This window comes from Abrus precatorius, unplaced genomic scaffold (genome assembly GCF_003935025.1).
Source record: "Abrus precatorius isolate BTA unplaced genomic scaffold, Abrus_2018 Scaffold11, whole genome shotgun sequence".
In the NCBI taxonomy this organism is placed as follows: Eukaryota; Viridiplantae; Streptophyta; class Magnoliopsida; order Fabales; family Fabaceae; genus Abrus; species Abrus precatorius.
In genome coordinates, this window is record NW_020874303.1 from 25638360 (window position 1) to 25663534 (window position 25175).

At 30.9% G+C, this 25175-nt stretch overlaps 3 protein-coding genes and 1 pseudogene across 8 annotated transcripts; 3 read left to right on the forward strand and 1 right to left on the reverse strand.

The window, feature by feature from the left end:
- On the reverse strand, window positions 1-3420 carry LOC113853591 (protein usf-like). Of its 2 annotated transcripts, XM_027484042.1 has the most exons (6): window positions 3238-3373; window positions 2436-2578; window positions 2209-2338; window positions 1352-1543; window positions 733-981; window positions 1-259 (listed from the first exon to the last, which is right to left on the reverse strand). In XM_027484042.1, exons 1-5 carry the CDS (start codon window positions 3292-3294, stop codon window positions 772-774), a joined length of 732 nt encoding a protein of 243 aa, XP_027339843.1. In that variant the 5' UTR covers window positions 3295-3373; the 3' UTR covers window positions 1-259; window positions 733-771. The 2 variants fall into 2 exon arrangements, with proteins under 2 accessions (XP_027339843.1, XP_027339842.1); XM_027484041.1 differs by lacking the exon at window positions 1-259 and having other exon boundaries at window positions 606-981; window positions 3238-3420.
- A 2922-nt stretch (window positions 3421-6342) lies between these two features.
- LOC113853587 (cellulose synthase-like protein B4) lies at window positions 6343-10633 on the forward strand. 3 transcript variants are annotated; one of them, XM_027484034.1, is made up of 9 exons: window positions 6343-6892; window positions 7082-7406; window positions 7490-7615; window positions 7942-8058; window positions 8186-8398; window positions 8646-8763; window positions 8944-9158; window positions 9302-9652; window positions 9980-10633. In XM_027484034.1, exons 1-9 carry the CDS (start codon window positions 6636-6638, stop codon window positions 10526-10528), a joined length of 2271 nt encoding a protein of 756 aa, XP_027339835.1. In that variant the 5' UTR covers window positions 6343-6635; the 3' UTR covers window positions 10529-10633. The 3 variants fall into 3 exon arrangements, with proteins under 3 accessions (XP_027339835.1, XP_027339836.1, XP_027339837.1); XM_027484035.1 differs by having other exon boundaries at window positions 6427-6892; window positions 8944-9128; window positions 9980-10616; XM_027484036.1 differs by having other exon boundaries at window positions 6432-6892; window positions 8944-9128; window positions 9302-9521; window positions 9980-10555.
- A 2600-nt stretch (window positions 10634-13233) lies between these two features.
- Window positions 13234-17525, forward strand: LOC113855918 (annotated as a pseudogene).
- A 2566-nt stretch (window positions 17526-20091) lies between these two features.
- On the forward strand, window positions 20092-24407 carry LOC113853588 (cellulose synthase-like protein B4). Of its 3 annotated transcripts, none has more exons than XM_027484037.1 (9): window positions 20092-20411; window positions 20623-20947; window positions 21121-21246; window positions 21797-21913; window positions 22053-22265; window positions 22366-22483; window positions 22639-22823; window positions 23094-23444; window positions 23694-24407. In XM_027484037.1, the coding sequence occupies exons 1-9, from the start codon at window positions 20155-20157 to the stop codon at window positions 24255-24257; spliced, it is 2256 nt and encodes a 751-aa protein (XP_027339838.1). In that variant the 5' UTR covers window positions 20092-20154; the 3' UTR covers window positions 24258-24407. The 3 variants fall into 3 exon arrangements, with proteins under 3 accessions (XP_027339838.1, XP_027339840.1, XP_027339839.1); XM_027484039.1 differs by having other exon boundaries at window positions 20104-20411; window positions 23881-24272; XM_027484038.1 differs by lacking the exon at window positions 21797-21913 and having other exon boundaries at window positions 20104-20411; window positions 23694-24406.
- Window positions 24408-25175: the final 768 nt, after the last annotated feature.

Consider the following 25175-nt stretch of genomic DNA (forward strand, 5'->3'; position numbering starts at 1 on the left):
AAATTTTGTTAACATGAATTTAATGCAAAAAACTTAACTATCAACGTTAAAGTAAACATAAATTTATGGCAATTCAAACTTGAAACTAAACACTATGAGGTCCTAAACATAAGGCTGAATGTTTTGATATGCTTTAAGCTCATGAATGAGTGTGAAAGTCTTCGTCGTTTCTTACCACGTCAGTGTAACACGGACTAAAATTGCACCTTAGAGGATTAGATCAGAGGTTATCAGCATTGCGATGTCGATTCTTTAATCTCTACCACAAATTGGTTTTGCAAAAAGATAAATATTGACGGAATTAAATTAGATTTGCAGCCAAAAAAATTTAACGTAAAGAGATAAATTGCCTATATGTATAAATATGCAATGAAAATATTCCCAAAAACTAAGCCTAATACTTCTATATTCACTAAGATGCCAACCTTTCCAATATATAAAAAATATTTTACAAAATTCTTATACCGCTTAGTTACCTTTTTTATTGTATATATTACAATTTTAGTCTAATGAACGGCAGAGGGGAAAGCAGAACAGATAGAGTCAATGATAAGAACAATGTAAATAATGGCACCACTGGCCAAAATAATAAACAAAACTGAAGAAAAGACAACCATTTCAATATTATTCCCAAGTCAAATTTCTCAAATATGCATAAAACAACCAAACAGAAACAAGCAGCATACACAGAGCTTGAGGTTTGTTTATTACTACTCAAGACTGAATACATACAGAATATATATTGGCATAAGAACTGAGGTAGGAAATTATCTAGCTAGACAAATAACGTGTCATCCAGGTCTCGAAGCGAGACCAAGCCAGCTGAACTGCAGCTTCATCTTCATCAGGCATTCCCATTTTCTTCCTCCTCTGGATTCCGTCTGGAGACCTGTTCATGAATGCATGCATGTTGCCAGGATAGAAGTGTACCTCATGTGCAACTACAGATGCCTTCAGCTTCTCCTCCAAGGCTTTGGCAGCCTAAGATATCAAACAATGTCAATACAATAATCAGTGGATTAAATTTAAACATTTTCATTCACGAACATCAACACGATAGTGTTCTATCCCCTTTCTTTCCTATTCATTATTATCAAACTATACTGACAACAAAATAACAAAAAAATGCACCTTGTCCAACAAAATACTCATTAAAAAAAGGGTACACTTTTCAGGGTATGCCTGGTATAAGAGATTGATAATGGGCAGAGGCGGTTGAAAATCTTATGGGGAGAAAGGTTTTGTTTTTCACTCAATGATGCTATCAAACTCATGATAAAAAAATTATTTCATACGTCTTGCTGATGATAATCTGTGAGATTAAGATAGAATTGCAAAGAAAATATCATACAGTAACATCTGAAAAGCCAACAAAATTGTCCAGCTCTCCAAAGTGAGCCTGAACAGGAGCCTTGGCTTTGGCAGGGTCAGCAAGCTCTGAAGAAGGAATTCCATAGAATGCTACAACAGCATCAACCTCTGGAACCAAGACAGAACTTGCAATAGACAGTGCACCTCCCATACAAAATCCAGTCACACCAACCTGTTGCAATAAATAACAATGTCACATTTTGTATATTTAACACAAAATGATACAGTTAAACAAAATACAAACCAGTTTTATTTGGCACTTTAATCTAAGTATATACTCAACCATATCAGACTTCAAAAGGATACTCTGGCTCTAAACTCCTTATTACCTTAACCCAATAAACTCTAAACACAACTATCGACAGAGACTAACATTTATAGTCAAACACACAAAATAACAACAACAACTACTAAGTCTTATCTCACAAAGTGAAATCAATTACATGGATCACATAGCACCATTGATTATGTAATATTCGTAAAATAGATCAATCTCTTAACATGATCATAGCATAATACTCCTCTAAATTACAAGTTAGAGCAATCTTTTAGGACCTAAATAAATTTTCCCATTCACTGGTTCAGTCTCCAACTTCAAAAGTAAGATTTAAACTAAATCATTTAAAATATCAAGCAAAGGGTAGCTAGCCCAATGTTGTTATGAGTTGATAAAAAGTATAAGAACCTTCTGCAACTATTGTATGATGATAAAATCACAATGAAATCATCAGGCACAGGTCAACAAAATCAAATGTTTATATTAGGCAAGTATTGTGGATGGTAGAGCATATTTAAGATAGAGAATTTTTTATCTTGACAACAAGAACAGTGGCAAACCTTCTTTGAACCATTTGCTTTAAGCCAGTTAACTGAAGCAGAGATATCCTTCACAGCTCCTTGCCAATCAAGACCATCCATCAAATGCTGAGCTTCTGCAACCTCCAGACCAACTTTTCCTCTGTACAGACTGGAAAAAAGGCAAATCCATCAGTCTTCGAAATGTAGCATGCAACATTACCATATATATAAGGAGTAAGGAAAAGATTGAAGTGCTATTATCTTACTCTGGGATGAGAGCTTTAAACCCAGTTCCAAGCTGAGAAATTTTCACAGCATGGTTCTTAATTTCATAATCCACACCCCACCACTCCTGAATCACAACAATTCCAGGAGCATCCTCTTTTCCAACCACATATGCATCAAATGTCTGATCAATGATCAATGAAAACAAAAATTGCATAAAAAATTAAAATTTGAGTTCCAGCGCAGATAGCAGACATGGAATAGTTACATATCGCAAGAGACAAATGACATAAGAAAATTTTAGGTCCAAGTGTCCAACAACATGACTGGAAGCAATAGTTCGTCAAAACAACTCTGGTCTTGATCAAAATGCATCAAAATTATTTGACATGGTAGGTCACTTGCACAGATTATTGAAAAGCAACACATGGCATATAATATAACAGTTTCCAGACAGTAAGCACGGACCAAAAGGGTAAGTGGAATGTGGGTAGCATTCCATTTCAAAGGATGAAATTGATAAAGACCCAAGACAACATCTATGTTGAAAATTTATCATCACAACACATTGATCAAAAAGCTTGTAACTTTTACTTTGGGTACACCGTAAACAAAAAAGTCTTCACTACAGATGTTTCACAAAATTCCATAAAGGGCAAAATAATAAACAAGTCAAAGATAAATTTAGTTCTGGAAATTGCAAAAAACACAGACGGTTCTACTTTATAGTATTAAAAAAATAATGAAAATTTAGTAAACAAAAGGAGCAAAATAAATAATAATAAGAGTGAATGTGGTCTAAATAGAAAGAAGGGAAATGAGAATCAAAGAGGGCACACTCACAGTGTCATCCCTTTGAATCTGGATCTTTTTGAAAGGGGATGATGCAGAGTCAGCCATGGAATCCCAGCGAGAAGCAAAGAGCAGAATTTCACATGCTCAAGGGAATCACGGCGAATATTATAAGAGAACGCCCATGACCGTTAAACGATGTCGTTCAATTTGAGTTTTAGAACACCAACCATTATTAGTGAAATTAAATAATTTGATTAATAAGGTGCTAGAAAGAGTATGAATCCAGCGTTGGCTTGTAGACATCATTTGACGTTACAAAACGTTATCACTTTGTAACCAATAATGTCTTTCCTCCCCCTTTTTTTTAAAAAGGCCTAAAATGTGTATACATTGATTAACAAAATAATTTATATTTATCTTCTTTATAAAATGAATTGTTTATATATATGCTTTAAGTTTATGATAATATTTAATTAAAAATAATAATATAATAATAAATTGTAATGAAAATATCAATGACTATAAGTGATTGTTTAGTTAATAATATCATCCGAATAATTACTTTTTAATTAGTATGTGTGTGGATAGAGAAACATTCCCATCAACTTATGAATACGCTTTTTTTGGTCTAAAAATCATCAAATTATGAATACGAGCATTGACAAATGTAAGGTATTCCTGATTTGGCCTTGGGCTCTCAAAGTTTTTATTTTCAAGGTTCTCAATATATAGATTGGGTCAGATTCTCATTTTGAAATTTTTTACATGGCGTATTATCGTTTATACTAGATCTTCATTAAAATAAAAATAAACGTATTGGAAAATGGTCTAAAGCCAAGTTGATGTGCTCATGCTTTCTTTCCTTAGACATAAAATCTCTTTCCAAATCCAAAATAAAAATAAATAACCCAATCCAAATTCTGCAGTACCAAAATGATATGTGGTTTCAAACAACTCAGAGATAGATAGTAGCTGTTTTTTCTTTTGCTTGTATAAACCAAAAAACAAAAAAATCCATTGATAAATTACCCAAAAAAAAAAAAGTCATTGATAGGTGATATGTGATAGACTGCTAGGTAATTTACTATAACTTTTAATTCATGTAGCTAAAGGAAGGATTATAACTTAGATAATCGTTGTGTTATGCAAGAATCGTTCGATGGACCGAGTTTGAACAATTTTGTAGTTATTAATAAAAAAAAAGTTAAAGTTATTTATTTAAACTAAACAGATTCTTATTTTATTGTTTGTTTCTATTTTTCATTTATATAATCTTAAAATCATTATTCATTTTTTAAAAAATTTAATGAAAGAAGCAATAAGTATTTATAAACAAAATCTTAGTTTTACTACTATTTAAAACATTAAAACTACCATTTATTTCATACTATATTGAAAATATAAAAAATAAAACAGCCTAACAAATTTTCCATTCTAATTTTGCCTACACAAGATACAAAGGATTTATTTTAAATTTAATTAAATTATAGCCTTGATGCCGAAAGAATTTAAATAAAATTTCAAGCGTCCACTTGATGTGTTTTACGCATAAATTATTATTTTTTAAATAGCTGAATTTTTTTTTCAAGTATTAAATTTAAGAATATAATAAATTGCCAAACACAATGTGTTAATGTAATAATGTTTATTATTTGCCTAAATATGTCTTTGAAGATATGTTTAAAAAATTATAAACATAAATTGAAGATATGCCCTAAGCCTCAGACCAAACTAGCTGTAAATTGACACGAATAATACAAAACCTAATGTGGTCCATTTTGTGTGAAATGAAATATTATTGGCCTGTTTGAAAAATTTAAGGAATGCATATCCTTAAAATTGACAAATTATTATTTTTATTCAACTTATATTAGAAACCGGGTATAACTTTCTTTTATCGTTTATTTTTAATTATTACGTAATCGATTTTGATTTGAAAAAATAAAAATAAAGACAAAATGCACTTTTCATAAATTGTTCCCATCCTTTTGTCTAAGCGCGACAGCTCAATAAAACAAAATTAGATAAGACCTTTTTACATTTTTTTAATTTTTCAAATAAAATTATGATTCGTGAATTTTTTTTAATGAGATATCTAAATTTTTTAAATATTTACATACTATTATTTGACTTTGAATTTTAATTACAAGAATACAAAAAACAAAAAAGTCTCGCGAATATGCCAAGTGGGGTGCTGCATTTCTACATCATCATGACATGGCATGCATGTGCATTGTGTATTTTCTACAGTCCCGAATCAATCTCTAAAGATTTTTTTCGATATCTCTAAATTTAAATAGATATTAATATCAGTCTTAAAAGGGAAAAATAATAAATAAATATGTATGCATTCTTTAATTAACCAATTTATAAATAAATGTTATTTTATTTTCTAATTTAATTTTTATTTTTAAATGAATATATTTACAATATAATTCCTCAAAGGAATTGGATCCAAGAAATTTTAAAATATTATTCTCATTCACATGAAAAATGAACTTCATCTAAGCTTAATCCCAATTTTCACATTGAGCATGGAAGACGTGTCAAGCCGATGCAACAGTACTTTTACAACATTGATTGATGATTGATTAATACTGAATAAATAAAGCAAGAAGAACTTCTAAAGGGATTTTAAGTCAATATCAGCCCAGCAAAAGTTTTAATTAAAGCCCTTTTATAAATGAACGCAACAGTTATGAAAAGTTGAAGCTTTTACATTTTTAACGTAAGCATCATGTTAAACATAGTTCTAGACATACTACAAATTGCTTATATCTGAATTCATCCTCTCGTTTTTTTGATTGAGTCATGGGTAACATTTGAATTGAATAAAAACACTATTTTATATTCTAATTATAAAATATACAAAAGAAGTAATAAATTTCGAATCAAACTCTAAATACAAATAAAGCAATTGATTATACAACATAGTGTACATTAAGTATTTAAACTAGTTGAAATAATTTATTTCGTGAATTTAAAGTTTTAATGCTTGCACCATTTAATATGTAATGTTGTGTGTGTAATTTTAACAAATTAATTGATCAATTTAATATATTTAAAAATGCAGGAATATGCTGAGCGAGTTGGATACGAAAATATCTGTACCCCCCACGTCCATTAAATGTTAGTCAAACTTTCATCCCTACCAATCTGATTTGGAGTTCCAAATCCACACGTATGGTAGAATAGAATGAACATGCACATTACATAAATTCCCTGCAAATAATATATAAATCAGCAAAAAGAAGAATCTCACCCTTGGTTAAAAATAGTAAACATGCAACTATTCTAGTATCTCATAATTTCCTCAATGCAACAAAATTTTAGTACAAGTTTTCAAGTATTGTTTATAATGAATGCCTTAGAAGGCTTGTTTCTTCTCTTTAAATAATCATTCTTAAATCCCTTAGCTACAATTCTAGTCTCTCACAATTTGTTCAATGGCGAACAAAGGATATCTTCCTCTCTATGAAAAAATATGGCTCAAACGCACATTTCAAAGAGTTATGGACATCTTCGTTTTACTCCTCCTTCTCATGCTTGTCAGTGTCCGTGTTCTCTCCATCAACACTTTCACTCTTCCATTGTTCCTTGCTTTCTTATGCGAATCTTGGTTCACCATCGCTTGGATTGTGATTCTCAACACCAAATGGAGTCCTGCAATAACCATAACCCACATAGATCGTCTCATGCAACAGTATGTTATAGCATAAATCTATTGATACTTACTCCCTTGATAACTTATATAAGCTATTTTGAATTTGATTCCTTACTCCCATGAAGGCTATCACTGATCTGTACTTGAAATAGCTAAAGTTGTAGGTTATTGAATGCTTCTTGAAGCTTATACATGAGTATTTACGTTTACTTTTTCTTATCTCAAAAGGGTACTTGAGCTTCCACCAGTGGACATGCTTGTGACAACAGCAGATCCTATACTTGAACCACCCATCATCACAGTGAACACAGTGTTGTCTCTTTTGGCACTTGATTACCCTACTAACAAGCTAGCTTGCTATGTTTCCGATGATGGTTGTTCCCCTCTTACCTTGTATGCCCTTGTGGAAGCCTCCAAATTCGCCAAATTTTGGGTACCTTTTTGTAAGAAGTACAACGTGCAAGTTAGAGCACCCTTTAGATACTTCTCTGACGTTGCCACTGCCAAAAATGAAGGCTCACCTCAATTCAAACAAGAATGGTTACGAATCAAGGTAAGTACACAGGAATATTGCCCTGCAATGATTGAGACAGCAATATTCTAACCATGAGCTGCAAATATGGCTTGTTTTTGCAGGACATGTATGACAATCTTTGCCAAAAAATTGAAGATATGACCCGCAAACCAATTCCATTCAAACTTGACGGAGAATTCGTAGTATTTTCAAACATAGAGCAAAGAAATCATCCAAGCATAATTAAGGTAATAAATATAGCATTAAAATATGAGTCTCGCTAGCAAGTGCTTTGAGAGCAATAATTATATAAAGCTGTTGTGTTGTATATTAAAAATGTTAACAAGTACTCTTGAGGCAATGTTAAAACATTTATAGTAATTTTCTTTATAAAAAAAATATAACAATGGACCTACTCTCATAATTTTTAATATATATGAAAGTGATTTTTAATAAAAAAAAATTATTATTTATCAATCACTTTAAGTACAGATTAGTGAGATTCTTCGTTCATTCTACAGTCACTTTGTGTAAATCTTCCTAATTGTTATTGTTCTGCCTTACGTTTTGGCAGGTTATATTAGAGAACAAGGAAGATATTTCTAATGGGCTGCCTAACTTAGTCTACATATCCAGAGAGAAGAGGCCACTGTATCCACATAATTACAAAGCCGGAGCTATGAATGTGTTGGTAAGTTTGTTAACTAACATTCAGTTCATGGAATTCTGATTCCAATTCTAACAATTAAGGATGGAATCCTAAATTTACTTTGAATTAATAACTCAGTAATGTTGTGCTTAATGATTAATATGTGCAGACAAGGGTCTCTGGGCTAATGACTAATGCTCCCTTTATGTTGAACGTGGACTGTGACATGTTTGTGAACAACCCCAAGATTGTTTTACACGCTATGTGCATTTTCATGGATTCAAAGAGTGGAAATGAGGTTGCTTTTGTTCAATGTTTCCAGCAATTCTACGATGGAATAAAAGAAGACCCTTTTGGAAATCAATGGGTGGCTGCCTTTGAGGTAAACTAAATGAACTTCAAATGAAGCTCTTGACTTAGTTTTCAACTACATATATACCTTGTCATGCAGCAAATATGAGGCAAGAAGTCTAATATCGGATTAGATGTGATATCTAAGTCTATTTGGATAATTTGCTTGTCACTCGTTGGCGAGAGTTCTCCTTTTTTTTATTATTTGAAACTAATGTGTGTATAACCAAACAAATCCAGAGTTACTCACTTTCAATTTCTTGTTTTGTCTAATGCAGTACATAATACGAGGCATGGCAGGACTTCAAGGACCTTACTATATAGGAACAAGCACCTTCCATAAGAGAAATGCTATTTATGGATTTTATCCTGATGAAATTGAAATTGGAAGAAAAGGTCTTTGCCCTTACTTGGATACAAAAAACTCACTCATTCATTGTCTTTCTTCATTACTCCAAATTTTCCAATTGACTCCCAAATAAAAGGGTTTAAATTCAAAAATATTTTGGATAGTATCAATAATTAATTCCTATATGGTATGCCTATGATGCGTTTATTGTTTCATCTCTCTTAAAGGAAAAGTAGCAGACGAGATACTAACACAACAATTTGGAAGTTCAAAGACATTTGTCAAATCAGTAGCGCATGCTTTGGACAGGAGTTCATATTCTCCTAATAACATTAGTCCATCAAATTTCGTTGAGGCAGCAATCGAAGTTGCAGATTGTGGCTATGAATATGAAACTAGCTGGGGTAAACATGTATGCAACAAATACAGATATTCTTTCCATGTAAAAATGCTCTTTTTTAAGATTATTAATATTTAATGTTTTTATTTCAAATATGTGCATATTCCTTTTTTGCTATTACAGTTAATTCCTGTTTTATAAAAGCTAAATTTTATTAATTAGCTTTGGTGGTTTTGGAATTTTAGATGGGCTGGTTATATGGATCAATTACAGAGGATGCACTCACTGGGTTAAGTATCCATAGAAAAGGTTGGAGATCAGAGTGTTGTACCCCAGATCCATTTGCCTTTTCAGGGTGTACTCCAAAAAGTTTACTCTCCACAATGATACAACAAAAGAGATGGGCCTCAGGCCTCACTGTGGTTTTCTTTGGAAAGCATTCTCCCATTATTGGAACTCTCTTTGGTAAGATCCAATTTAGGGCAGCCCTGTCCTATTATTGGATTGTCAATTGGGGCCTTCGTAGTGCCTTCCAATTTTTCTATGCTTTGCTGCCTGCACATTGTATAATTACTAACACCAGTATCTTTCCGAAGGTTAGATCCAATTTCATGAATTTGGAGCTTAATATACCTTTTCTTTTTACTCTCAATGTATATGTGTGTGTGTATATATTAGTCTCTCAAATTTTTTTAAAGTCAGTACTTTGGATCACAAGTGATGGTTAAATGAGAACATGATAAAATAAAAAGTTTAACGATGATGTGATTGGCACAAAGTTATCACGTATCATTTTTTTATGCGACCGGCAAAGGACCAAAAGTGCTGAATTTAAAAAATAAACTAGAATAAAAATTTTGTAAAAATGTAGGAATGAAAATATATTTAATTCTTTCCTTCTATTCGCTTTGTTTTTATTGCAGGGACCTAGCCTATGGATTGCAATTGCTCTTTTTGTGATTTACAAAGTACATTCTCTTTTAGAGTACCTTGCAATTGGGTTGTCCGTGCGACAATGGTTGAACAACCAGAGAATGAGCATAGTAGCAAGCACATCTGCATGGTTTCTTGGATTTTTGGGTGGCATGTTCAAGCTTTTGGGCATATCTGATTCTGTCTTTGAAATAACACAGAAGGAACACTCAACTTCTAATGCTGATGAAGAGGGTGCAAATGTTGGAAGGTTCACATTCGACGAGTCCCCAGTTTTTGTGGCTGGCACGACCATTTTGTTGGTGCAATTGATAGCACTGTTTATCTGGGTTTTGGGGTTGCAACCAACTCATGATGGAAATGAATCTGGACTAGGGGAATTGACATGTGTTTTGTATCTGTTAATGTGCTATTGGCCATATTTTAAAGGGTTGTTTGCCAAAGGAAAATATGGGATTCCCTTATCTGTTATATGCAAGTCAATAGTGCTTGCATTTGTCTTTGTGCATTTCTGTAGAAGCATTGTTGTTATTGGTTGATCAGTGATGACTTGAAATTGAATTTATCTACATATTGTGTTCTTATATTTATTATTTTTCTGTACTAATTCATCATTATAACACATTGATCAAAAAGCTTGTAACTTTTATTTTGGGTACTCTGGAAACAAAACAATCTTCGCAAAATTCCATCAAGGGCAAAATAGTAGACAAGTCAAAGATAAATTTAGTTCTAGCGATTCCAAAAAAACTAATGAAATTTAGTTAGCAAAAGAAGGAAATTAAATGAATAATAAGAGTGAATGTGGTCTAAAAAGGGCAATGGGAATCAAGAGGAATACTCAGTGTCTTCCCTTTGAATCCAGATTCAAAGGTGATAGACCGTTGTTGAAGTTTCAGTGTCCTAATAATGTGACAACGTAGCTGCATGCTTATGGGATTGAAGAATACTTCCAGAGTTCAATAATTATGCCACTTCTTCAGTATCAGTTTCACAAATGAAGTTTCTAACAACGTAATCACTTTGCGACTGAGCAATTAAGACATTTAAATAATGTCTTTCCTTTTATACAGGCCTAAAGTATTTTACATTATACTTATACTTCTTAAGATTTAATAAAATTTTATTTAATATTTTTTATTTTACAAATATAACAACATAACATCGCATACTCTCTTTAATCATACAAACTATTTTAATTTTTTATATACTTATAGGAATCAAAGTGATAAAAGTAATATTACAAAAGCATAAAGTAAAATTTTGTTAAACCTCTAAAAGTGTGAATGTAATTTAGAGTTTTATTTGATTAGTATCTTTAATATATTAGTTAAAAATTTTAATAAATAATTTTTTTATCAATATTATATATATATATAATGTATTTTACTATAAATTTTTACTCATGTAACTGAAGAAAAAACTATAATTAATTAGGCAATAATTGTGTTATGCGAAACTTGTTTGATGGAGCAAGTTTGAACAATTTTTTAATTATTAATAAAAATAAAAATATTTATCAAACTACACAGATTCATAGTTTATTGTTTGTTTTTATTTTTTAGAAATAAATATTATTATAAATATTGTGAATTAATATATTTAAAAATTAAACAACTGAATTAATAAATATAAAAAATTTTATTTTTAAGATTTTGTGAAATATTAAAAAATACCATTTATTCAATGTTATATTAAAAATAGAAAAGAGAATAAATATAAAATAATATATTTAAAGTTAACTAAAAAAATCCAAACAATTTTTTTAATTTTAATCTTGGCCCACAAAGGATAAAAATGGCTTGTGTCAAAATATACAAAAACTAATTTTAAAAGAATTGATTTTAGAAGAAGTTAAATACGGTTTGAAATTACGTGTTTTACACTCAATTATTTTTAATAAAAAAAATATAGTGAGCAAAGTCCATTGGAATATTATACAAGTAAATGCTCCCTATCCCAACAAAGCAAAAATAGACTCATTCTTTTTTATATTTTTAATATTTTTTAAATAAAATTATGATTCGTAATTAATTTTTGTACTACTATTTTTTTAATGTTTAATTTCTAAATTTTAAAATTTTTTATTTACTATTATTTGATTTAAAATTAATTAACAAAAGCAGAAAAAAATGGAGTTTTTTTTTTTTTTTGGGTCGATTGTAGTTGTTTTTCCCCGAATATGCCGAGTGCGGTGTTGCACTTCCCCATCATCATGAAATGACATGCGTCTACGGTGTGTATATCTTAAGATTTTTTTTCGGAAACTTATTTAAACACAAGTAATTTCATTTTCGAGACCTTTTGAGATTTTTTAAAAAATAAAACATATCTCAGTTTATTTTTACATGAAATTCTAATAGTTTATATATAAAATATGATATTTGATTAAAAAATTATAAAAATATGATAATTTATTAATGATTTTTTAATAAAATTTAGGACAATTTTTAAATTTCATAAAATTAGCTAACTTATTCAAAAATTATCAGATGAAAATTTTGAAATTAACTAATTTCATTTAAGAATTATTAATAACAATTTTTTAGTTTTCATATTTTCATATTTTTTTTCCAAAATTTCATATTTTAATATATATTATTTTTAAATATTATAAAAAAAGCCACATATCTGAGGTTAACAGGAAATAATAACATTTTCAAATTTAAAAATTATTAAAGAAAATTTCATCTTTTTAATAAAATATTATTATATGTATAACTAATTATTAAAATTCTAATTAATGTTTAAAGAATTTAATTGTTTACTAAATATCAATCTCTGCTATTATTTTCATAATCATTACCTTTTTCATCACAATAACTATTATATTTGAGTCCATCGTAAGTGTCACTTCTATCATCCGAAGCCTCATCAAAATCATATTTTTTTTAATACAAATTTTAGTTAATACTTCCTTGCTCAACATCAAATTCAAACTTGGTATCATCAAAATTCTATTATGCATTTTAAGTTAATCTCTCGTCCTTTCATCGTTAAAACATTCCCTCTAACCACACCTAACTTGTAAATTAATACAAAAAATACTATATAAAATGTGGTTGGGGCAATATACGTGTTTTCCAACATTAGGAGAATCTGATTGGGGCCCTCCCAATTCAAATGCATGCAAGTACCATAGAATAGAATGAAAATGCATATTATAAATCAGCAATATCCGGAGAATCTCGAATCCCTTGGTTAAAAATAGTAAACATGCAGCCATTCTAGTTTCTCATACTCAATGGATAACCAAGTACATCTTCCTCTCTATGAAAAATTATGGTTCAAGCGTACATTTCAAAGAGTAATGGACACCTTCATTTTACTCCTCCTCTTACTTCTCAGTTACCGTGTTTTCTCAATCAACAACTTCACTTTCCCATGGTTCCTTGCTTTCTTATGTGAATTTTGGTTCACCTTCACTTGGATTGTGATTCTCAACATCAAATGGAGTCGCGCAATAACCATAACCCACATAGATCGTCTCATGCAGCAGTACGTGATAGCATAAATCTATCGATACTTACTCTTTTGATAACTTATATAGGCTATTTTGAATTTGCGTCCTTATTCCCACGTAGGCTATCATTATTCTATACTTGAAATAGCTGAAGTTTTAGGTTATTGAATCCTTCTTGAAGCTTATTACAGCCAAGGCTTATGCTTACACGAGTATTTACGTTTATTTTTTTCCTTATCTCAATAGGATACCTGAGCTTCCACCAGTGGACGTGCTTGTGACAACAGCAGATCCTAAACTTGAACCACCCATCATCACAGTGAACCCAGTTTCGTCTCTTTTGGCACTGGATTACCCTACTAACAAGCTAGCTTGCTATGTTTCCGATGATGGGTGTTCCCCTCTTACCTTCTATGCCCTTGTGGAAGCCTCCAAATTCGCCAAGTTTTGGGTACCTTTTTGTAAGAAGTACAATGTGCAAGTTAGAGCCCCCATTAGATACTTCTCTGACGTTGCCACTACCAAAAATGAAGACTCAGAATTCAAACAAGAATGGATACAAATGAAGGTAAGTACAACAACATTGCCATGCAATGATTGATGTGATCTGATTGACATTTATCAGAATCGATTCTCCAAGAATTAAAATTAAATTAAATAAAAAAGAAGCCATTCAAATTACCTGTTGACTCGTAATTGCAAGCAAAGAACCGTTGATTTTGCTTTTTTTTAAACTCCGTTTCACTCACTAGGAATATGTTCGAACTTCCAAGCCCTTGACTCTGACCATTAGCCGCAAAATGGTTTGTTTATGCAGGATATGTATGAGAGTCTTAGCCAAAAAATTGAAGATATGACCCTTAAACCAATTCCATTTCAACTTGACGGAGAATTTGCAGTATTTTCAAACATAAAGCAAAGAAATCATCCGAGCATAATAAAGGTAATAAACATTACCCTTAAAATATCAGAAATGTTATGTTGACAATCCACTTTTAAGCTGTAGAATGGGGTAAGAAAAGGGGAAAAAAGAGAAAAATTAAATAAAAATGGGATAGAAACAGAAATTAAAATGAAAAAAGAGAGAGAAGAAATTCAAGAAAAAGTGTGTGAAAATACAAGTGTTTTTAAAATATTAATCTATCACAAATTTTTCGTTTCTGTTTAATATATTTTTTATATTTTTCATATTTATCAATAGTCATTTTTTAAAATAAAATACTATTTTTATTAATGGGGATGGTTGTATACTTGATTTCGATTAAATAAGGTATCATTTTTCAATCTTTTAAATAAATAAATAAAATTCCTGCTAAAAGAACTAGCCCATCATATTATATGGATTCACCCTTATTTTGATTGTCTCGCCTAAAAGATACTAAACTATGGAGCTCTCTTTCTATATAAAGCGGTCGTTTTGTTCATTCAACAGTAAATTTTGTATACGTTTTTCTTGTTCTTTTTTCTGCCTTGCGTTTTAGCAGGTTATATTAGAGAACAAGGACGATCTTTCTGACCGGTTGCCTCACCTAGTCTACTTATCTAGAGAGAAGAGACCACTACATCCACATAATTACAAAGCTGGAGCTATGAATGTGTTGGTAAGTTTGTTAACTAACATTTAGACTCAGTTCGTGGAATTCTATTTCCAATTCAATGATCGAATCCAAAATTTACTCTGAATTAATAATGGTTTCTCATCTTTTTTAATCATTAATATGTGCAGACAAGAGTCTCTGGACTGATGACCAATGCTCCCTTTATGTTGAATGTAGACAGTGACATGTTTGTTAACAATCCGAAGATTGTTTTACACGCTATTTGCATTTTCATGGATTCAAAGAGTGGAAAAGAGGTTGCTTTTGTTAATGTTTCCAGCAGTTCCACGATGGAATAAAAGATGACCCTTTTGGAAATCAATGGGCGGTTGTCTATGAGGTAAACTTTGAATGAAGATCTTGACCGCCATTAAATTTTGTAAGAGGTTTGTAAAATATGCTTATTAAACTTCAAATTTGGAATTGAGAAATTTGACCTGTTTTGAGAATTATGAATCAGTCATATTAGTCATTTAAAGAACTCTGGCAACTAAGAACTAATATGATTTGGCATTTCTGATTCTTTAGACTAAATAAGTTTTTTGTCTTATTTGAAACTATTATGTTTGCAACCAAACGAATGTAGAGTAACTCTCCTTCAATTTCTTGTTTTGTCTAATGCAGTACATAATGCGAGGCGTGGCAGGACTTCAAGGACCTTTCTATTTAGGAACAAACACCTTCCATAAGAGAAATGTTATTTACGGTTTTTATCCAGATGAAATCGAAACTGGAAGAAAAGGTCTTTGCCCTTACATGGATACATAAAATTCACTTGTTTATTGTATTTGTTCGTTATTCAAAATTTTCCAATGGACTCCCAAATGAAAGGGTTTAAATACAAAATGATTTAAGTATATGGATCTTGTTAACCAGTGTTCTAAAGACATGTTAAGAGGAATTGAAGAGTAGTTTTTATTATAATTGTTATATTTTCTAACAAAAAAATTCCACTTTTAATTCCTTAACTAGTTCCCCGAAAGTAATGGTTAACATTTGCCTAAGGATATTTAAGGATAGTATAAGTAGTTAATTTCTATCTGATATGCCTATAATGCGTTTATTGTTTCGTATCTCTTAAAGGAAAATTAGCAGACAATGTACTAGTGCAACAGTTTGGAAGTTCAAAGACGTTTGTCAAATCAGTAGCACATGCTTTGGAAGGGAGTACATATTCTCCTAATATTAGCCCATCTAATTTCATTGGAGCTGCAATCCAAGTTGCAGATTGTGGCTATGAATATGGCAGTAGCTGGGGTAAACAAGTATGCGGTATGCAACATATACAAACATATATATGTTTCAAATAAAAATGCTCTTTTTAAATCATCAATATTTACTGGTTTATTGCAAATATGTACATGTTTATTTTTGCTATTAAACTTAATTTTTTGTTTTGCAAAACTAATATTTTGTTAATTAGCTTTGGTGATTTTGGAACTTTAGATGGGCTGGATCAATAGTAGAGGATGTACCTACTGGGTTGAATATTCATAGAAAAGGTTGGAGATCAGTGTTGTAGCCCAGATCCAATTTCCTTTACAGGATGTTCTCCAAAAGATTTACTCTCTACAATGATCCAACAAAAGAGATGGGCCTCAGGTCTCACTGTAGTTTTCTTTGGAAAGCATTCTGCTGTTATGGCCACTCTCTTTGGTAAGATCCAATTCAGGCAAGGCTTGTCCTATTTTTGGGTAACCAACATGGGATTGCGTTCTGTCTCCGTAGTTTGCTATGCTACACTGCTGCCATATTGCATAGTTACAAACACCAATTTGCTGCCTAAGGTATGATCCAAATAATATTATTGGCAAGGTTATACTTATACTAGTTAGTACAAAGTATTCAATTTCATGAATTGGGAACTTAATATATATCTTTTTATCTTCTATTTCGTTTTTGTTTTTATTCAAGGGGCTTGGCCTATGGATTCCAATTGCTCTTTTTGTGATTTACAACATTTATACTCTATTAGAGTACCTCATGGTTGGGTTGTCAATACGACATTGGTGGAACAATCAGAGAATGAACATAATAAGAACCACGACTGCATGGTTCATTGGATTTTTGAGTGGCATGCTTAAGCTCTGCGGCATATCTGATACAGTCTTTGAAGTAACAAAGAAGGAACACCCAACTTGTGGTGCTGATCATGAAGATGATTCTGATGTTGGTAGGTTCACCTTCGATGAGTCCCAAGTTTTTGTGGCAGGCACAACCTTTTTGTTGGTGCAATTGACAGCTTTGTTTATCAAGCTTTTGGGGTTGCAGCCACCTCTTAGAGGGAATGGGTGTGGACTAGGAGAATTGATTTGAAGCACATATTTGGTGGTTTGTTATTGGCCACTTTTAAAAGGGTTGTTTGCTTGTGGAAAATATGGGATACCTTTATCAACCATATGCAAATCAGCCCTGCTTGCACTTGCTTTCTTGCACTTCAGTACAAGAACCATTATGATCACATCATATATATAAATTAAATTTCTCTATACATCTTGTTATATTTCCCAGCCTTATGTACTTTTGTTCCATTAGTTATTAATTGAATAAAATCAAACAGCTTAATTTAGCCAAACAGGCTTATATATTCATAAAATAAATTAGAATTAACTTACTACAACTCCGGCTTGACCAATATTTAGGATGAATTTAAAATTTCTAACCAAATTTGCCTTTCCCTTTCTTGTAATTTTGGTGACCTATCACCCTTTATCTTCGTATATCAAAGAAAACATATCAATTGGTCATCTCCTTTTCTAGAGGCTTAATGTCTATCCTCTACACCGCAGTACCACTTTGTAGTTTATCCTAACATTGATTAATAAATTACTCTTCTGCCTGAAAAATATTCTGTCCTTTTTGCAAGGTTCTAAGGAAAACAAATGTCACAATCCGAGTTGCATTAAGCTTTGATTCTTATTACAGATAACAATTTTTTATTTGTGTTAAAAAATTCATGAATGTACAAGTATGATTCTTGATTGACAAACTCTTTCATGTTGACTTTTGGTGTCTCACTGCCACCATGCCACTTGCGATGTGGAAGAGGTTAAATCTATTTACACATTTTCATTCATTGCTTTTATTTCCAAGGCTTCATTAAATTTTAACTTGTATTTTATTGTGTCAAATTTTTAAAATTTTTAAATCATACTACTTATCATAAGATTTTAATTTGTGTAATCAACCGATCCAAATAAGCTGAATGGTTATTTTGCTAACTCTAATTATATTTATTACATTTTTATTAATTATTGAATAAAATTTTAAGATAAAAATTTTAATTTGAATAAAAAAATTTATGAGAGATTAAAATTAAAAAAATTACAAATACATTGAAGTATAAAGAAAAAAAATTAAATCTATTCTAAAATAAAATTTTATTTTGATTAACTTTTGGTAAATCTATTAGGATATTTTATATCAAATATTATTTTCTTAAAATTGTCAAAAAATTATTAATGAAATGGTGACAAAAAATGCATATGATGATAAATTAATGGCATCTATTTAATATTTTTTTTCTATTTTTTATAGATTTTTTTTTATCAAAAACAATCCTAATGAATATGATAAAGTACTAAATACAAACGTCATTGTAAGTGAGAATATGAATCCCATTTGGAGACGTTAACTCTTGAGGCAGATATTCCATAGGGAAAGTATTTTGATTGGCAATTGTGTCAATCATCCAGAAACTAAGCAGCTAACTTGCATGCGTTTCAACTAAGCTGTTTTATTATTTACTATTATTATGTTTTTAGAAATGACAAATTTAAACTAGGAACATTGATATGACTTCAGAACATCTTATTCAGCGTTTTCTGAAGATTTTAATATTATTTAGTTTTGTAGGACATCGTTTAAAATCTTGTTTTTTATCAAATAACATTGTCCTACACTCGGCTGTATATATTATAATATTGGAGTAGATAAAAATAAATATTTTTTACAAATTATCCTTTACTTCAAAATATTTTATACCCTTTTTTTAAAAGATTTATTAGGCTAAACTAACTTTTTGAAGAAATGAAGTTCCATATGGATTAGGAAAAAAAAATAATGGTTATTATATATATTCAATTGAAAAAATCAGATTTGCACATCGAATATGACACAATTTTAATAGAAACTATATATAAGAGCTAATAACAAATTTAAGAGACTCGTGAATCTGATGGTCTAAAATTAGCTTCGTAATTTTTTTATTTATCGATCGAGGATATTTTGAAAAATGAAAAAACTTTATAAAATTTATTAATTATTAAACATTTTATGAGTTTGTGTTATAATAAAAAAAATAATACTCCTGAAAAGTAGTTTCTTTAATTAATTTTTTTCTTGAGCCAATAGTTATGCTATAATTTTAAGGTTGTATTGTTATTTTTTTCCTTTAAATTTTACTCTTAAACATAGTTTTTAGTTCTTGTGCTACAACATTAAATGATTTTTTTAGAGAGGGGAATAAATAATAAAATGAAAAAAATGAATCATTTAATACAAATTTTGGGTACTATTTTAACATTATTCAGTTGCAGAAAAGGGATATGGTTGTCCAAAAAATAATGAAATTAATAAGATAATATCGAACGTGTTTATCTTGGTTAATTAATTAGTAATAATAAATTTGTGCAGGATACTCCCACGTGACGACACTAACTGGAGGATTTGTTTGTTTTAGTTTAGATAATGCCAATACGTCTCAAATATCAATCAATCTTCCAAATGCTTGCGAACTCAAGAGCCAAGATATTCGTAGAGAGTGTATTTTGATTGGCCCTTACACATATCATTGAGAAACTATGTGGTGAACTTGCTTGATTATTCAAGGGACAGAGAGGCACAAACCCCACTAAACAGCTAATGGCGTAGATTATTCCAGTAAATAAACTTTTTCTTTTGGTTACAAAATTCCATAACAAGAGCCAAAAGGCCCACAAAAAATTCGATTACAATAAAGAACATTTTCAACACCAATCATTGTCAGGATTTCTGTCTGTTAATTATTTATTGGAAAAACATTGTTTTATAAATCAATATTTGTCCATTTAAGAGTCTGACGTTGTTCAGATCCTCCCAAATATTGGGTCTTACGATTTGCTCAATGGACAAGCAAGGATATTTCCCTCTCTATCAAAAAATATGGCTCAAGCGTACATTTCAGAGAGTAATAGATTCCTTGATTTTACTCCTCCTTCTCATGCTTCTCAGTTACCGTGTTTTCTCAATCAAAAACTTTACTTTCCCATGGTTCCTTGCTTTCTTATGTGAATCTTGGTTCACCTTCACTTGGATTGTCATTCTCAATGCCAAATGGAGTCCTGCAATAACCATAACCCACATAGATCGTCTCCTACAAGGGTATGTCATAACATATATCTATTGATACTTATCCTTTGATAACTCATGCTATTTTGAATTTTATTCCCTATTCAAATGAATGCTTCCATAGTTCCATTGCTCTATTTGACCAAGTTGAAGTTCTATTACGTTGAATGCTTCTTGAAGCTTGTTAGTGGCATGCCTTATGCTTATACATGAGTATTAACATTTTTCTTCTTTATCTCAAAAGGGTACTTGAGCTTCCACCAGTGGACTTGCTTGTGACAACAGCAGATCCTATACTTGAACCCCCCATCATCACAGTGAACACTGTGTTGTCTCTTTTGGCTCTTGATTACCCTGCTAACAAGCTAGCTTGCTATGTTTCCGATGATGGTTGTTCCCCTCTTACCTTCTATGCCCTTGCGGAAGCCTCCAAATTCGCCAAGTTTTGGGTACCTTTTTGTAAGAAGTACAACGTGCAAATTAGAGCACCCTTTAGATACTTCTCTGATGTTGCTACTACTAAAAGTGAAGATGCACTTGAATTCAAACAAGAATGGTTAAGGATGAAGGTAACTTTAAGTACATCAACAATCAAAATTGTTTCATGTCTCTCTAAGTAATTGCCATAAACTATTATGAGATAAGCACCGAATCTTAAGGAGAAAGAAAATTACAGATAGGCTCAAACTTTCCAGTGCTCTGACCATGAACTGCAAAATGGTTTGTCTTTTGTGTTATGCAGGATATGTATGACACTCTTAGCCAAAAAATTGAAGAGGTGACCCGATTACCAACTCCATTCCAACTTGGTGGAGAATTTTCTGTTTTCTCAAATACAGAGCAAAGAAACCATCCAAGCATAATTAAGGTAACAAATGTAGCAGCCAAAAATATTCATGCACCTACAGAGTTTTTGTAATGTTCTATATTACAATTTTAAGTTGCTACATAATTTATATTCGCTTGGTCCCTGAAAAAGTTTCCTGATTTATTTTTAGGTTCTTATTAATATTCATAAAAATGTTGTTTCCATGGTAACAATTAAAAAAAACAATTTTATGATAATTATAATAAACGTAAAAGTGAAAAGTTAAAAAATATTTCCGTGAACTATGTTGGCATTACCAATTCCAATATACGAACATGTGAGAAGTTCTGCATCTCTTCCACAAATCTGTTCACATTACCAATTCTACTTTACAAATTATTCAATTTACATTACCAATTCACTTCTCTCCCATTCATTTCTTGCTTCCAAATTTATAGACTGTCATATTAAAAACAAACTTATTTTATATGAACTTGTTATTTTGTTCATTCAAACTACTTTTATATCCATTTCTCAATATTTTTTTCTGCCAAAGTTTGCATGCTTGAAAACAAACAACAAAGCACTTATTTACATTTCGTCTGCGTAGGTTATATTGGAAAACAGAGATGGTCTTTCTGATGGGTTGCCTCATTTAATCTACATATCTAGAGAGAAGAGGCCACAATATCCACATAATTACAAAGCTGGAGCTATGAATGTGTTAGTAAGGAATTTGTTAACTCATACTACTTAGAACGTGGAATTTTGATTTTCTTTCTAATAATTAATGATCAAACCTCAAACAAATCTTGAATCAATGATTCGTTAATCCTTTCTCATCTTCCTTAATTAATTACGTGCAGACAAGGGTCTCTGGATTAATGACCAATGCTCCCTTTATGTTGAACGTAGACTGTGACATGGTTGTGAATAATCCAAAGATTGTTCTACACGCTATGTGCATTTTGATAGACTCAAAGAATGGAAAAGAAGTCGCTTTTGTTCAATGTTTTCAGCAATTCTACGATGGAATAAAAGATGACCCTTTTGGAAATCAATGGGTCACTGCATTTGAGGTGTTTTCTCATCTTTAAATGAATCTCTAAGTTTACTCTTCACAAGTAAATTTTATGAATTTAAGGAACTTAATAAAAAATTTCTTGTTGTCTAACGCAGTACATAATACGAGGCATGGCAGGACTACAAGGACCTTTCTATGGAGGAACAAACACCTTCCATAGAAGAAATGCTATTTACGGTCTATCTCCTGATGAAAATGAAACCGGGAGAAAAGGTCCTTATCTTAACACAAATACATAAAATTCTGAATATTCATTATGTATCTTCATTATTTCAAATTGTCCAATATATTCCTAAATAGAAAGTTATTCATTAGGTATTTACTGTATAGCAAACACAAGATGCATTTACATTTTCTATCTTCCGCAGGAAAATTAGTAAATAAGATATTAACCCAGCAATTTGGAAGTTCGAAGGATTATGTCAAATCAGTAGCTCATGCTTTGGAAGGGAGTACATACCCTGAAAATGATATCAGTCCATCCCACTTTATTGAGGCAGCAACTCAAGTTGCTAACTGTGAATATGAAAATGGAACATACTGGGGTAAACAGGTATGCAACATAAACAAAAGTGTCTATTATCACTCCCAAGTGTTTATTGTCACTCATATATAAGTGACTTTTATTTAAAACATCATTTTTCTCTCTTATAACCATAGTATTAGTAATGATGTTGATGTTTCAAACAAAAATCACTTAAATAGAAGTGACAATGGACACATGAGAGACTCTCCCATAAACAAATATATTTTTCAGACGAAATTGGCCACTTCTGCAACATTTAAAGTTTGTTAATTAACTTGAGGATTTTGGGAACTTTAGATGGGCTGGTTGTATGGATCAATCTCAGAAGATGTACCTACCGGCTTGAATATGCAAAGCAAAGGATGGAGATCAGAATGTTGTACTCCAAATCCAATTGCCTTCACGGGTTGTGCTCCTGGAGGATTACTCTCTACAATGATACAACAAAAGAGGTGGGGCTCAGGCCTCACTGTAGTCTTCTTTGGAAAACATTCTCCCATTATGGGCATCCTCTTTGGTAAGATCCAACTGAGGGCAGGCTTGTCCTATTTTTGGCTCACCAATTGGGGCTTGCGTGGTTTCTTCCTAGTTTGCTATGTTGCTCTACTTGCATATTGCATGATTACCAACACCACTGTCTTTCCCAAGGTTAGATCCGATTCCAAGCCAATTTAATTGGCAAGTACACTTAAGCTCAAATAGTTTCAGTTTGAGTAAGTTTTCATATAATTTTGTAAAAGAAGAAAATCAATATAAAAATATAATTTTGTTTTTATAAATTAAAACCAACTTTATACTTTTTAAGTATACTTGATTATTTTACTGCATAATTTTTTTACTCCTTTAAGAGTGTATTCTTTTTTTTTCTCCCTTTCACTTTATTAATTTTTATTCCAGGGACTTGGCATTTGGATTCCAATTTCTCTTTTTGTGATATACAATGTACATACTCTATTAGAGTACCTTAGAATTGGGTTGTCCATACAACATTGGTGGAACAATCAGAGAATGACCATTATGAGAACAACAACTGCATGGTTTATTGGATTTTTGAATGCCATGCTTAACCTTCTGGGTATATCAGATGCTATATTTGAAGTAACACAAAAGGAAAATCCAACTTCTAGTGCTAATGGAAATAATGCTGATCCTGGAAGGTTCACCTTTGATGAATCCCCAGTTTATGTGGCAGGCACGACCATTTTGCTGGTGCAATTGACAGCACTATTTATATGGTTTTTTGGGTTACAACCAACTCAGAATGGGAATGGATCTGAACTTGGGGAATTGATTTGTATTATGTATTTGTTAGTGTGCTATTGGCCATATTTGAAAGGGTTGTTTGCAGGAGGAAAATATGGGATTCCCTTATCCACCATATGCAAGTCAATAGTGTTTTCATTTGTGTTCGTATATTTATGTAGAAGCAACGTTATCGATGATGACTTGAATTTTATATAGATATTGTTCTTATCTATATATCTTACCTTTGGGTGCTTATTGTATCTTAATTATTAAATGAATGAAAGATGACAAAATTGATTTGGAGAGTATCATCAGTTTCTAGTACTGCTCCTACCTGAACAAATCAATGATGAATTTTAAATTTGTAACCAAATAAATTTCTCTTTATTTTCTTGTTTATTTGTTGAGGATGACCTATGCCTCCTCCATCTGCATATTCAAGAAGTAAATTAATTAGTCATCTTTCAAGAATAAATGTTTAAATTAATCACCAAAATTATATGAATTGAATATTTTAATTTTTAAACAGTTAAAAGGCATTCACTTTATAAGATATTATTTACTTTTTATCTTTTTTATTTAAAATAAAGTAAAAATTAAAAAATATATATCCTTTTATAAAATAAACAAAAGTATGACTAATATTAAAATAATGGTAAATTATGTGGACTCTTAAAAATATGTAAATTCTGTAATACTCTTAAAAACATCTAAAATACTGTAAAAAAAGTTAACTAATAATAGGTAAACACGTATTTAAGTGACAAATTATATATAATAATATATATTTACAAATCGTGGACATGTTTGTTGTGGAGAATACAATGAATTTTCCCGTACTCTCAAAAGTGAATTTTTTTTTTTAAACAATAAAAATATCAATTATTATTTGTGCACCAAATATAAATTCGAATTATATTATTTAACACACCTGCATTTTGACAAGATTCGAACTCGAAATTATTTTAAGATAAAATAACTTTTATAATTTGATTTACACTGTTCGATAATAAAAACTCATTATATGTTTAATTTTAAAATAAATGCATCTAATATATTTATCAATATTAGATAAATATAACTTAAACTTATTATTAGTCATTTAAAATATTATGATAAATTCAAATAATTTTT

Excerpts from the sequence above, each read along its gene's own strand:
- LOC113853591 (XM_027484042.1), bottom strand. The coding sequence starts at position 3,294 with ATGGCTGACTCTGCATCATCCCCTTTCAAAAAGATCCAGATTCAAAGG. Across the intron at positions 2,579-3,237 it reads AGATTCAAAGGGATGACACT|ACATTTGATGCATATGTGGT; the intron begins GTGAGTGTGCCC and ends ATCATTGATCAG. Across the intron at positions 982-1,351 it reads TTGGCTTTTCAGATGTTACT|GCTGCCAAAGCCTTGGAGGA; the intron begins GTATGATATTTT and ends TTGATATCTTAG.
- LOC113853587 (XM_027484034.1), top strand. The coding sequence starts at position 6,636 with ATGGCGAACAAAGGATATCTTCCTCTCTATGAAAAAATATGGCTCAAA. Across the intron at positions 8,764-8,943 it reads AATTGAAATTGGAAGAAAAG|GAAAAGTAGCAGACGAGATA; the intron begins GTCTTTGCCCTT and ends TCTCTCTTAAAG. Across the intron at positions 9,159-9,301 it reads AATACAGATATTCTTTCCAT|ATGGGCTGGTTATATGGATC; the intron begins GTAAAAATGCTC and ends TTGGAATTTTAG.
- LOC113853588 (XM_027484037.1), top strand. The coding sequence starts at position 20,155 with ATGGACAAGCAAGGATATTTCCCTCTCTATCAAAAAATATGGCTCAAG. Across the intron at positions 20,948-21,120 it reads AAGAATGGTTAAGGATGAAG|GATATGTATGACACTCTTAG; the intron begins GTAACTTTAAGT and ends TGTGTTATGCAG. Across the intron at positions 23,445-23,693 it reads ACACCACTGTCTTTCCCAAG|GGACTTGGCATTTGGATTCC; the intron begins GTTAGATCCGAT and ends TTTTTATTCCAG.